At 34.6% G+C, this 12,842-nt stretch overlaps 1 protein-coding gene across 2 annotated transcripts; it reads left to right on the forward strand.

Moving 5' to 3' along the window:
* Nucleotides 1-262: 262 nt before the first annotated feature.
* On the forward strand, nt 263-6,203 carry LOC126743975 (splicing factor 45). 2 transcript variants are annotated; one of them, XM_050451270.1, is made up of 6 exons: nt 263-412; nt 495-942; nt 1,544-1,632; nt 1,688-1,865; nt 2,251-2,443; nt 5,823-6,203. In XM_050451270.1, exons 2-6 carry the CDS (start codon nt 503-505, stop codon nt 6,108-6,110), a joined length of 1,188 nt encoding a protein of 395 aa, XP_050307227.1. In that variant the 5' UTR covers nt 263-412; nt 495-502; the 3' UTR covers nt 6,111-6,203. The 2 variants fall into 2 exon arrangements, with proteins under 2 accessions (XP_050307227.1, XP_050307228.1); XM_050451271.1 differs by having other exon boundaries at nt 341-412; nt 486-942.
* The last annotated feature ends 6,639 nt before the right edge of the window (nt 6,204-12,842 follow it).

Here is a 12,842-nt window from a genome sequence, read left to right on the forward strand (position 1 = left end):
ATAATAACACTTTTAAAGATTTAGAGGTTATATCCTACAATTCTTCGTCTAACCTGATAAACTCTCTTCAACTGACATTATGATCCTGGAAATCCTGCACTAATTTAATTAAATCAAATAGGTATAAAAATCCTGTTGTGCTCCAATAATTATGCATAAAGTATCTCATACTTAGTTTTAGGAGCAAGTGTTCTTTATCACGTTAAATTAAACGTTTTTTGTAATTTCATGAATTATCATCATGCTTCTCTAAAATCGTACAGCCATACAACAAAATAAACTTGACAACTCTGTACCAAGTTTACAATGTCAACAATGTCAATGTCAAACACAATCCTAACCTAACTTACTTAAAGTCAAAATAAACAAGCTTCCCAACAAATTCCTAAACCCCACTGAAAAAGCTCTCAAGGTATAAGCTTCAATTATATGCTTCAATTTTTTAATACATTCCACCTTTCTGTCAACTTTAAATAATTAAAAAGACATTCTAGGTTTGAAAATGTCCCTGTACGACGACTACGATACGGCCCAAGACAAGGTCCAAGGTTGGTCTTCCAGTATAAAGCTTCTACAGTCCCAACTTCAACTAAAAAAAGCCTCCGTAACCCAACCCAAGAGAGATCAAGCACGTAAAGTCAGCTTGGCCCCAGTTATCGACCTGAAGAGTAAAAGGGATGAGGAAGATGGTGTACCGATCATGAAACATGACAATATTGGTCGTTTGCCCATTATCAGCGGTGGTGTGTATGGCAGTGAGTTCGATTGGAAAGTAATCGATGAATATGACCCACTATGGCCCAACGAATACGAAAAGGTGGTAAAGGAACTGAGAAATAATAGAGATAAGGAAACCGACAGGTTGGAGAGGGAAAGGGATCGTGATAGAGAGAGGCCCGATAGGGATTCTGAGAGACGCAAGGACAGGAAGAGGAAGAGCAGGTGAGTGTGATTTTACTTCTTTAGTTTGCTATTTGTTTTTTTAGTTTATTTTTAATATTGTAACAGACACCGAACCATAGGTTTCTTTGCTATTTGCAACAAAAAAATATAGTGTCAAGTGTTGTTTATTTACTGAAAACGGTTTATCTACAATCCAAAATATTTGCATTGAATTAAATCAATTATTATAACTTAAGGAACATATTCTATAAACAAATTCTATGAACAAAAAAAGTAGCTCAGTTAATTACATTTACTTGCTTGTTTGTGGAATCGGAGACTTGTTTTAAGTTAAAAATCTTAAGCAATGATACCATGTAATCAACTTCAACAGATTTCACAAAAAAGTTTAAATTCAAGTCACCCATTAAGATTATGTAGTGATATTAGCCTAAAAGATTTCTATACTATTCAAAAAACTATAGCTCATAGTAGTTCAACTATCTCTTTACCATTCTTGCTCTGAGTGACACCTTCCAATTTATCCAAAAGTTGCTCCTCAGAAGGCTTAAATGCCTTGGCAAGTTTCAATTTAGAGCCTTTTTTAAGGGAAAATAACATTGCAAGCATTTGATAAGTAAACTATTTTATTCTTAATTAGATTTAGCGAACCGGATGATAGTCCTCCAAGGACTTTAAGCTCTTCGGTTCCCCAGATTAGTCAGCCTGCTATAGGTAGTGGTTTTGCAGGTAAGATAATAAAAATTAATGTTATCCAACTCTTAAATTAATGTTAAAAAAAAAGGTCGTTGGGCAGACGACGAGGAAGAAGAGCGTCCCAAGCCTGTCAGACCTATGGGTGGTGTCGCCATAGCCCCTCCACCCAGTTTACAAGACAGCTCGCCCGATCCGGTACCTATCATACCCAATAAACCGCAGTCTAATAGTTATGGAGGATCTGTTGCTGCAAAGATTATGGCAAGGTAAATAGAATAAAAGATCTCACAATGTCAAAGTCAAAAAGTACCTTTATTTGTAACTAACAAAATAATGTCACTCAATACACAAAGCACATCTCATTATTCCGTCACTTTTATAAACGTTTGCATTGATATGGATATTTTTCAGTTGAAGGGTGTTTTATTGTACACATTTTCAGCAGTAGTTCCTCCCTCTTGATACCTCATAATGTACACTAAAATTTGTTATTTATTAAAATAATTTAAGTGCCTGATTATGCTACTATTAATCAATAAAAAGTTTTTTTATATTATTTATTTTTTGCTCTACCTCTGGCTCTTTGCTTTTCCTGATTAATTTAAAATTGCTATGATTCTGTTGAGGTAAATTTTCTATTTTCCTCAATAGATATGGCTTTAAAGAGGGCCAAGGATTGGGCAGAATGGAGCAAGGGATGTCAAGTGCCTTACAGGTAGAAAAAACGTCTAAAAGAGGAGGGAGAATCCTTCATGAGAAGGACATCATGCCTCCTCCGCCTCCTTTAGAAGTTGTCGAGAAAAAAGAGCCTCCCATAACTGAGATTATGAAAAATCCTAGCAAAGTAAGTATGATACCTGTGAAAATTGGTTTTATAACATCTTATGTTTTAAACAAAGCTCATATCTAGAATTAAGCTAAAAATTAAACATTATACATTATGTACCACATACAGAACATATAACCCAACAAGTTTTAGTTAACAAGTAGTTTAGAGTCTATTATCAAAATATTCTTGAATATTATAATAGGTTTCTGCAGTTTTAATGAATTAAAGTGACTGTTTCAAGTATATACAGGGACGGTAGTGTTAGAATTTTATTTGTAAACTGGCTTACATGAATCTCTGACTTTGGCTTCATTCATTAGTCTAATGGTCCTTTTTAGGACTCTATGAATGCAAAATATGCTTGTTTTGTTATGTTTTTATTCAATTCATTAGACTATTTTCAAAATGAATCAGTTGGATGACAGTTTTTTATTATGATATATATGATTTTATGAGAGTTTGTAATTAGCAAGGGTTCATATAGTAAAAAAAAACAACTCTATATATTTTATACTTATATATATTTTATTCTATGATAAACAACACGGACAACTCACATTTTCAATAAGGATGCTGATACATTATCCACCTATTAAATAAGGAGGAAGCTATTAAGTTCGTGTATGCACCATAGATTACTTACTCATTTTTAGAAAAGAAACTTTCATAAGCCCCATAAGAATATTGAATGTTGCGCCCTCTGGATGTCGAGGAGTAATACTAACCGGAAAGGAAAATGGACTCAGGACATCATATTAGCAGGAAATTTAAAATTTTTTGAATTTGAATTTCGCTCTGTTTTACCTTACACTTAATAAGTGGGAAATATAAAAGAAATTACGTGTTCTTTCGAAAGCTACAGTTTTACAAAAATTTCCATATTAAGCAAATATATAATATAAAATTATGTTTTACATTTTGCCTATTCCTTTGGTACGCTGACGATCAATTTCAACCATTTCGGAGGAAATCAGAAAACCTATTAAAAGAAGGATAAATCCGGAACAATGGAACCGTTTGCAAGTTAAAAAAAGAAGAAATAGTGGCCTAAAGTATGTGGGACAAAAAGGGGAAGTTCACGTTTGTAAGCAAGTGCAACCTTATCCCCATTCCTGTCGTTATAAATGCAAGGAGCGACTTGCCATTTTTACAAAATTTTGGGAATTGCAAAACTGGAATCTTTAGACTTCTTTTTTGTATTCATGTATTGGAGTAAGTGCTCCTCGCCGCAGACTTCAAGGAGCCATAAGTCATAAGACGGTCAGAACAGCAATAAAATTAACTGGGAAACGTGTATGCAAACAGTTTTTTTTTGCGTACTTTGAATATAAGTAACAAACGGTTTACCAACGTTATGAAAAAAAATCTGACTCTCCCACTGGTATAGCACACACTGACAAAAGAGGCAAACATTCCCCTTCTAACAAGTTTGATATTTCTGTAACAAACTTTGTAAAAAAACATATTACCTCGTTTTCCAAATTTAAGAGCCATTACACAAGTCATTATAATCCAAATCGAAAATATCTGGATTCTGCTTTAAATGTCAACAAAATGTATGACCTGTACAAAGAGTTTTGTAATCAACACAACAAAACGCCTGTAAAGATCAGCTATTATCGCCATATCTTTAATACTTGCTTTAATTTAAGCTTTCATAGATCTTATACAGATACTTGTACATTATGTGACCAGCTTAGTAATACAATAAAAAACGGAAGACCAGAGGATACCGCGGTTGCAAAAGTCAATAAAGAAGTTCGTCTTAAGAAAGCAGAGAAAGCTCGACAGGCTAAAAATAAAGCAAAAGCTGAAGCTGCAAGTTCTGCTGATCGAGTAGCCATTTGCTTTGATCTGCAAAAGACCCTACCGACGCCTTTACTGACTAATAGCAAACTATTTTACCTAAGACAGTTGTAGACCTATAATCTTGCTAAGGGTCAAGGACAGATGTTTATGTGGCATGAAGGAGAGGCATCAAGAGGGGCTGGGGAAATAATTTCATGTCTCCTAAATTTTATTTTAAGCTTACCGCGAACCGTCCACATTGATGCGTTTAGTGACAATGCAGGGGGACAGAACAAAAACAAGCACATTATTAAATTTTGGAACTATATTGTATTATATACCCAAATTGAAACTATAGATCACAGATTTTTGGTGTCAGGTCACTCATTCATGGAATGGCCTCATTGAAAAAGCAAAGAAAAAAAAATCGTTTGCTTTTGTCCCGACTGAATGGATGGATGTTGTAGCAATGTCTTGTAAGAAATGAAATGAATGAAAATGACTTCAAAAGTATTGCTCCCTTGTGCAATATTATGAATGATAATGTAAAGGGCTTACGAAAAATGCAATGGCTTCACTTTAAAAAGCAGACACCTTGTACTTTGTTTTTTAAGGACACACTGATAGAAGAATGCCTTTTGCTATTGTTGACTTGAAAAAGACGAAAAGGATAGGACGACTTGCACAAATTCCCTTGGCGATTGAACTCCCGCCTCTCCGCCAACGACCCGTTAAAATAAAACCCGCTTCCAAAATATTAGAATTTATTGGAGCTTTTACCCTTTGTACCCCCGATACACCACGATTTTGACCGCAACCTAAGACACGACGAAGTTCTAACTCGCCAACGCAATAATATTCTTCAAGATAAAAGAACCTCTTAGGAAGCCCAGGTGGATGTTTCCTCGGAGGATGAAGAAAATATCGAACAAGACCTGGAATCATATTACGATTAAAAAAATGTTTCTTTTCTAAAAAATAAATGTGTTTGAGTTAATTTTATTTTTGTTTTTGTATTTTGGAATTTTTAAAATACTTTAGTGGCAAAGGGAAACAAGTATTGATTTTTATGCAAAGGGGTACAAGTGCAAACGTTTTTTTTCAAAATTCTAAAATTTTTTTATGAAAACAAATACCAAATTTCAAAAAGTTTTTACCGTAAAATAAAAAAAATTTACGAAAATATTGTAAAAAAAAATTCTATGTAATTGCTTTAATGCAGAATTTTTTATTTAAAAATAACTTTTACCTCGATTTTTTCAAAAACATTATTTTGACACTTGTACCCCTTCATAATTGAGGGGCATCTAAGCCCCTCAATTATAAGTACAATTTTGGAAATGAGTCTTTAAAAAGGGTGTCTTATATTAAGATGTCCTATCTGGAAACAATATGAAATAAATAAATAAAAGGCCATGAAATGCTGTGATTTGCCAAAAAACGTAACATAATTTATTTTGATAAACCATATCACCATTATTGCTCTTACACTGCTCTTTTTTTACACTTTAAACTCACATAAAGCTTTAAACCGTCGAAACTAAACAGATTGTGTAGCACAGTTATAGTGGCAAAAAAAAATGGATCAATTTTAATAAACCCTTAGGTGGTCCTACTGAAAAACATGGTGGGTCCAGGGGAGGTGGACGACGACCTGGAACCGGAAGTAAAAGACGAATGCAACACGAAATACGGTCCGGTGGTGAGCTGCATTATCCACGAAATCCCCCACGAAAATCCCGAGGAGGCGGTTCGGATTTTCGTCGAATTCCAGAGGATCGAGAGCGCGATTAAAGCGGTCGTAGACTTGAACGCGCGATTTTTCGGCGGTCGAATGGTCAAGGCGAATTTTTATGATCCCGAAAAGTTTGATAATTTACAGTTGATGGATTAGAGAGACTCTCTTTATTGTGGTTTACCTTTTTTTAATTATTGTTGTGCATTAGTTTGAATAATAAAGTAAGCGTGAGTAATAATAATAATAATATAGATTTTCATTTCTAAAGACCCTATTTATAATTTCCTAAATATTAATTTCTCAGAAAGACAGCCAATCAGGTAAGGACAAGTACATATTTAACCACTTTAATTGTTTAAATTCTGCTGAAACATGATCATATCTCCTCAGACCGAATATGAAGCGACAACGGTTATTTTGTATAACTTGCAGTCCAAGGGCGTCGCCAGAGAGGGACAGGGAGGGGGGCGGCTGCCCCCCCTAGAGGCCTAAAGGTTAACGCTAAACCAGTCATCCGGCTAATTGAAACTTTACTTTTGAAAACGTATATTTGGTAACTTATCACTTATTAATTTCTAATTTCACTTAATAATTAGGCTATAAGGTAACTTCAAGCTAAGATAAAGTTTTACTATACCTATACATATTTAGATTTCGGGGGCTCGAAGCGCTCGCAAGTGAAAAGCGAATTGAAACGATTACGCTCACTTTGAGCCAAGAACCTACGGATACTACGGAAAACGTACTACTTTGCCAAAGACGTCCAGTACCGTCAAACGGGGTTAAGTGAATCATAGTGGGTAAAATGAATTAATCGGGTATTTCCGCAAAAAAGTCGATCCCGTCGCAGACCTGCCCCATATAGTGACATTATTGCATCGAGATGACCTCGTTAGTATGTCTTTGTATGTGGTAGGGTGTGTTTCGCTGCTCAAAAAAATACACGTGAGTACCATAACGACATGTTCCGGTTAAACGATTTTTTTGTATTTTACAAAACTTTGGAAACGATTGGTTGCGGAAGTGATCAATATTAATATTTATTTACTTGAATGTAATTAATGTGTTTATTAGACATTAATAAACAAATTTGTGCTTAATTTTTGGTAATTTTTTTTTTTGTTGAATTTTAGCATTTTTTTTTTTCTAAGATGGTAACTTTAATGGGTAAAATGAATCATTTAAGTGTCGCTGTAAATTTATGATTAAATTTTTTAGAACTTTTTTTTTAAATAATTTTTTATATAGGAAATATTTTTTTATTAGTTTTGGTCTTTTTAGCATGCCGAGAATTTACAAAAAAAAATTGGGGCCGCAGGGAAAATGTAACTACGATCAAGAATATGTTCGTCGATCAGTGGCAGCGGCTAGACGAGGTGATATGTCCATGAGACAAGCATCTGAAAGATTTGGTGTACCTTTCACTACCATTCAAAGAAGATATCATGGCAAACATTCTTTAAAATATGGTCGACAGCCTGTACTAAGTGGTGAGCAAGAGCTAAGACTAAATACAAAACGCGTTAGAGGTGCATTAACCCGCGAGGTTATTCAAAAATATTTTGAAAACTTGCAGGTCACGTTGAAAGACGTCCCTGCTCAAAATATTATCAATTACGACGAGACCAATTTTGTGGATGATCCCGGGTCGGCTAAAGTAATTACAAAAAGAGGTGCAATGCCCATAGGTTAATAGACTCCTCAAAGACCAGCACAACTGTGATGTTTGCAATAGCCGCTGATGGAACATTACTGCCTCCATATACGGTATACAAGGCAAAACATTCCTATGATGGTTGGACAGAGGGAGGAATTGAAGGAGCAAGATATAACAGAAGCATGAGTGGATGGTTTGACTCTGATATATTTGAGGACTGGTTTAAGACAATTGTCATGCCTTATTTTCGAAAGCTTGCTGAGCGTAAAGTTTTAATAGGCGATAACTTAAATTGCCACATTACCACTAATGTCGTACAGCAATGTGAGAATAATGAAATTGATTTTGTCTTACTCCCTCCCAATTCAACTCATTTGCGTCAACCGCTCGATGTCGCGTATTTTAGGCCTTTAAAAGCTGCATGGAGCATCCACCTTGGAACAATGGAAACTAAAACACCGTGGAGTCATTCCTAAAACGGAGTTTCCAAGGCTGCTGAGACAGAGTGTGGAAAAGGTTTGCATAAAGTCGAAAGAAAATTCCATTGCTGGTTTTAAGGCATGTGGAATTTTTCCGCTCGATCCCAACAAAGTTTTAAATAAAATTCCACAAAATTTACACATCGATGAAAATGGTGAGAATAATGATCAGGCCTGGAGTAACAGAATAATCAGTCACCTAAAAAATTTAAAAACTACCCCGAATCAATCAACAAAGAGAGGAAAAAAAATTATTATCGAGGCTGGCAAAAGTGTGTCAAGTCAAAGTTTATTATCAACGATAATAGATAAAACACCCACAAAAAAATCATCTAAAAAAAACATGAAAAAAAACGAAAGAAGAGCCCTGGAAATATCGGATGATGAGTTAGATCAAGAGTTAGATAAAGAATTTTCCCTAAGTGATTTCGAAAATATTGTTGAAAACTTTGACGAGTTTGATCCAAATCCGTCGACATCGAATGATGATACTTACATGATCGACACAGACTTATCCATGGAGCCAAGGATTGGGGAGTTTATTATTGCAAAGTTTCCAACCGAGAAACGAGATCGATTGTTTGTTGGCAAAATCGAGAATTGTTCAAAGAAAAAAGAATTTACTATAAATGCCATGAGAAAAAAGGGAAACTCGGAAAAGCGGTATTTTGTTTATCCAGAAATACAGGACCTTTGCCTAATAAGCCAAGACCAAATTATTAGAAAACTGCGTCAAAAGTCTTTCAAGAGGGGTAAATTTGTTTTTAACTTAGACAACGACGAATTTAAAAAGTTGGAGTAATTTCTTTTTTGTTAATTTTCCTATGTTTTGTATGTAGACTTAAGTTTTTTTTACCAAGAGTGCCTTTTTGGTTAAAAAAAAATTCCTAAGTTTGTTGTTTTTATAAAGCCTTAATATTCTGTGATAGAATGTGTTATAGAATAAGACTTTGTTACTTAATCTTACTTTTGTTACCTTTAGAATAAAGAATTTGTTTTTTTTTAAGTGTTTTTTTCCGTTTAAATCTTCTTTTTTTATTTTTTGTTGATTCATTTTACCCACATTATGTTTAAAGTGAATTTTACAGCACTTCTAATACATGATTCACTTTACCCCAAACCGGAGGGTAAAGTGAATCAGACTTTATCAAAAAAAATGGAGGACTTCCCATGCTTAAATGCTTACAAGTTTTAACAAAATCTTTTAAGACGTTTACCAGAATCTACAATATTTTTTACATATTTTTTAATTTAATACTTTGGCAGAAAAACGAAAAAAACCACTTATTTTGATTCACTTAACCCCATTTGACGGTATCTGAAAAGAAAATTCAATCATTCCTGGTTGGAAATGTACTCACCATGGTTAGCATACTCCCACCAACAAAAAGGAGCCTTCTGTAAATTCTGTACACTATTTCCACCCAATCTGAGCTCCGTTAGAGGTGTTTTAGGTTCGTTCATCATAAGGCCGTTTTGTAAGTTCAAAGATGTTTATGAGTACTGCAGAAAACACGCAGATACTCACTTTCATAAGACGGCATTGGAAGCAGCTAAATCTTTCCTTGATAATGTGCCAGTAGATGTGCAAATTAACAAATACTCTCAGGAAAGTCTTGAAAAAAACAGGAAAATTATAAGATCGATTATTTCCTGCATTGCGTTTTGCGGATTTCACGACCTAGCATTAAGGGGGGCAAGCTATGGTGATGGAATTCTGGAAGGGCTGTATAAGATGCGAATTGACGCAGGAGACACTATTTTAAAAAACCATCTTGAGCATGGAAAGAAAAATGCAAGTTATCGATCGGTTGACATCCAGAATGAGATTATCAGTATTTGTGAAGATGTTATTAAGGCCGATTGCATCAAAAATGTGAAGATGTCGCAAGCATATAGCATTTTAGCAGACGAAATAGCGGATATCTCTGGAAAGGAACAGCTTTCAGTTGGCATAAGATATTTTGATGAGGAAACCAGCAACATTGAAGAAGTATTCCTCGGATTTGCTGAGCTTACAGCCTTGGACGCTAAATCGATTGCCACGGCAATAAACGAATTCCTGACGAAAGAGGATCTCGATCCAGATAAATGCGTTGGTTTGGGATTCGATAGTTGTTCCACGATGTCTGGAAAAGAAGGTGGCGTTCAGGCTATTTTGCGTAAAAAATACAAGAAAGCACTATTTTTTCATTGCTCGTCACATAAACTCAACCTGGTAATCAATGATCTGAATGCTCTGCCGGAGATCCGAAATACAGTTGGAGCCATCAAAGATATAATTACATTTTTTCGTGAATCGGTTCTAAGATGAAAATTAATACCCAATATTCCCAAGCTGTGCGAAACAAGGTGGAGCGAGAAATACAAGAGCATCAGAGTTTTTAGAGAACTTTTGTCATTTAATGGAGGCACTAGAAACCCTGTCTCGAGATGACAATATTGCGACAAGGAAACATGCATATCAGCTCCATGCTGCAGGTTCCAAAGTTTCGTTTATTTTTAGCCTTGGATTGATAGCCAAATATTCCGCTCTTTTAGAACCAACAGTAAACGTGCGGTCTATAACAATTCCTTAGTTGGACTCAATTATAAATTCCCTAGAAATAAGGTTTTCTGAAGAAAATAGACCATCATTTACTTAGTCAAAACTACATCCTGCGCAAATGAAAAACATTTCTTTGGAACTTGAAGAGGCTTGCGAGGAATTTAAAAATTTTTACGGTGTTACAAATATCCAAAATGACTTTTGGAAAAAAATATGAGAGGAAAAACCAGAATCGGTCAAAATGAGTGTTGTCAAAACTGGTTGAGGATCAAAACCTGGTTGAGGAGCACCATGTCTGAAACCCGACTTAATGGCCTCGCTATGATGAGTGTACACAGGCAACATATTTTTAAAAACTTGGACGATTTTGTTAACAAAGTGACTAACGAATTCGCAAAGAACCTTAGAAGATTATGTTTCAATTGATTTTCATGTAAATATTTTGTTCGGTTTTTATTTTTTTTTAATTAAAATGTTTGTTTTTTGTCTTTAGTTCTTTCATGCTGCCCCTCCCTAGCTTACCGGCTGGCGACGCCCTTGTTGCAGTCGATTATTTGTAACTAAATCTAAACAAGGATAGTACACTTTATATAAAAAAATTGCCAAACTAGAGATTCAAAAAGTTTTTTCCTAATCTTAAACTCTAAAGTAAATCTGAAATAAATCTTCTATAGCAGTTTTCTGCACAAAATAGAAGTATATATCTCTGTTTTGTCAGGATTTATCTTCAAGTTATGTTAACTTGAGTAATCATTTATAGGTTTAAGATCCTCATTAGGAGATGGTTCATTGGGTCAAAATAATGCAAAACCTGTTTATCATCTGCATAGGACTGTGAATCTGAATTTGTGATTACCTGGAATATGAGCCTTAGAGGAAAAGTGGTATATGTCAGTATTTTTTAATTTTTGAGTTATACCATTAATTATGTTTCTACTGGTCTAATATATTCAGTCGAAAACTGGTATAAGTCAAAATTTTAACTTAGCTAAGATAAGAGCTTCCTAGCGTTATTCCTTTCAACATAATGGATTCCTTCGCTGGAATAGTGGTATAAGTCAAGGCACCACGCTGTTCCGATGTCGCGCCAGGTCCTATTAAACTCGCTTTTTCCTGTTTAGTCAGGTTTTTTTAGTGTTATGGTACATAGTGTGTAGATCAGTTACTGTAGCTAAGAAAAAAGATATGATAGAACTTCTTCAGTAGATTCCCCCGATTCAGCATCAGTTCTTCCTAGACTTACTGACAAAAGAAGATGCTGTTGACAGTGGTCCATTATCCGATTCTGATGAAGATTAATTTGTTTAATAACTTGTTCTTACTCTCCTTACTGTAAGTTTAGTATGCAAGATAAGTAGTAGTAATGTTTTGCTCTTCAAGCTCTATATTTTTTGAACACTTTTATCAGTAATAGATATCATAGTAAACATACTACAGCTATTATGTTTCTTTGGTTCATCAGTTTTGTGAAATTTGGTTCACTTTTACGAGGAAAAGTGATATAACTTTCCAAGTTATACCACTTTTCCGCTATGTTTTTGAAAAAAACTTGCTGGAAGAATGATATTGGGCGGCAAGAATGTAATTAATGGGCGCAATCAGTAAAAATGTTTACCATATGAAATTTTAGTACAGGGTTATTATAAATAGGTACAAAAAAGTAAAGAATATGTTACTGTGATTTTTTAATTCATCCAGATGCAAAATATCAATTTTCTAAATTTCTACTTTAAGAGAGTTAGACCACTTTTTATATAAGAAACAAAAGTGGTCCAATTATAGACCCATGTGGTACACCAGATATTACTGTCTCAGCAGAAAAAAAAATAAGAAAAGAAAGAAAAAGAAGTTTCATCAAAACCCAGCTATTTTTGTTTAGCACACATTAGTAGTCCAGGGAGACTAAAAAAACTACAATATCTTTATCCAATGTCCTTCTTATGTTGTCAGTTAAGTTCAAAAGAGCAGTAGTAGTACTATGTTTTGCCTAAAGCCTGACTGATGAACTGGAAGTAAATTATTAAGATTTAGATAACTTAATACTTGTGTGTGCATACTTCTTTTGAAAATTTTAGATAGGACAGGCAAGGGGCTTATAGGACAAAGTTCCTTCACAGCAGTTACTTTTCTGCCCTTTAAAACAGGAAGAATTATGGACTTCTTCCAGTCCTCTGAAAAATGGCCAGCTTCAAATTTACTATATG

Source organism: Anthonomus grandis, chromosome 13, assembly GCF_022605725.1.
Source record: "Anthonomus grandis grandis chromosome 13, icAntGran1.3, whole genome shotgun sequence".
NCBI lineage: Eukaryota > Metazoa > Arthropoda > Insecta > Coleoptera > Curculionidae > Anthonomus > Anthonomus grandis.

Coding starts and splice junctions, on each gene's coding strand:
- LOC126743975 (XM_050451270.1), top strand. CDS start 503: ATGTCCCTGTACGACGACTACGATACGGCCCAAGACAAGGTCCAAGGT. Junction 943..1,543: donor GACAGGAAGAGGAAGAGCAG/GTGAGTGTGATT, acceptor ATTCTTAATTAG/ATTTAGCGAACCGGATGATA. Junction 1,633..1,687: donor TATAGGTAGTGGTTTTGCAG/GTAAGATAATAA, acceptor TTAAAAAAAAAG/GTCGTTGGGCAGACGACGAG.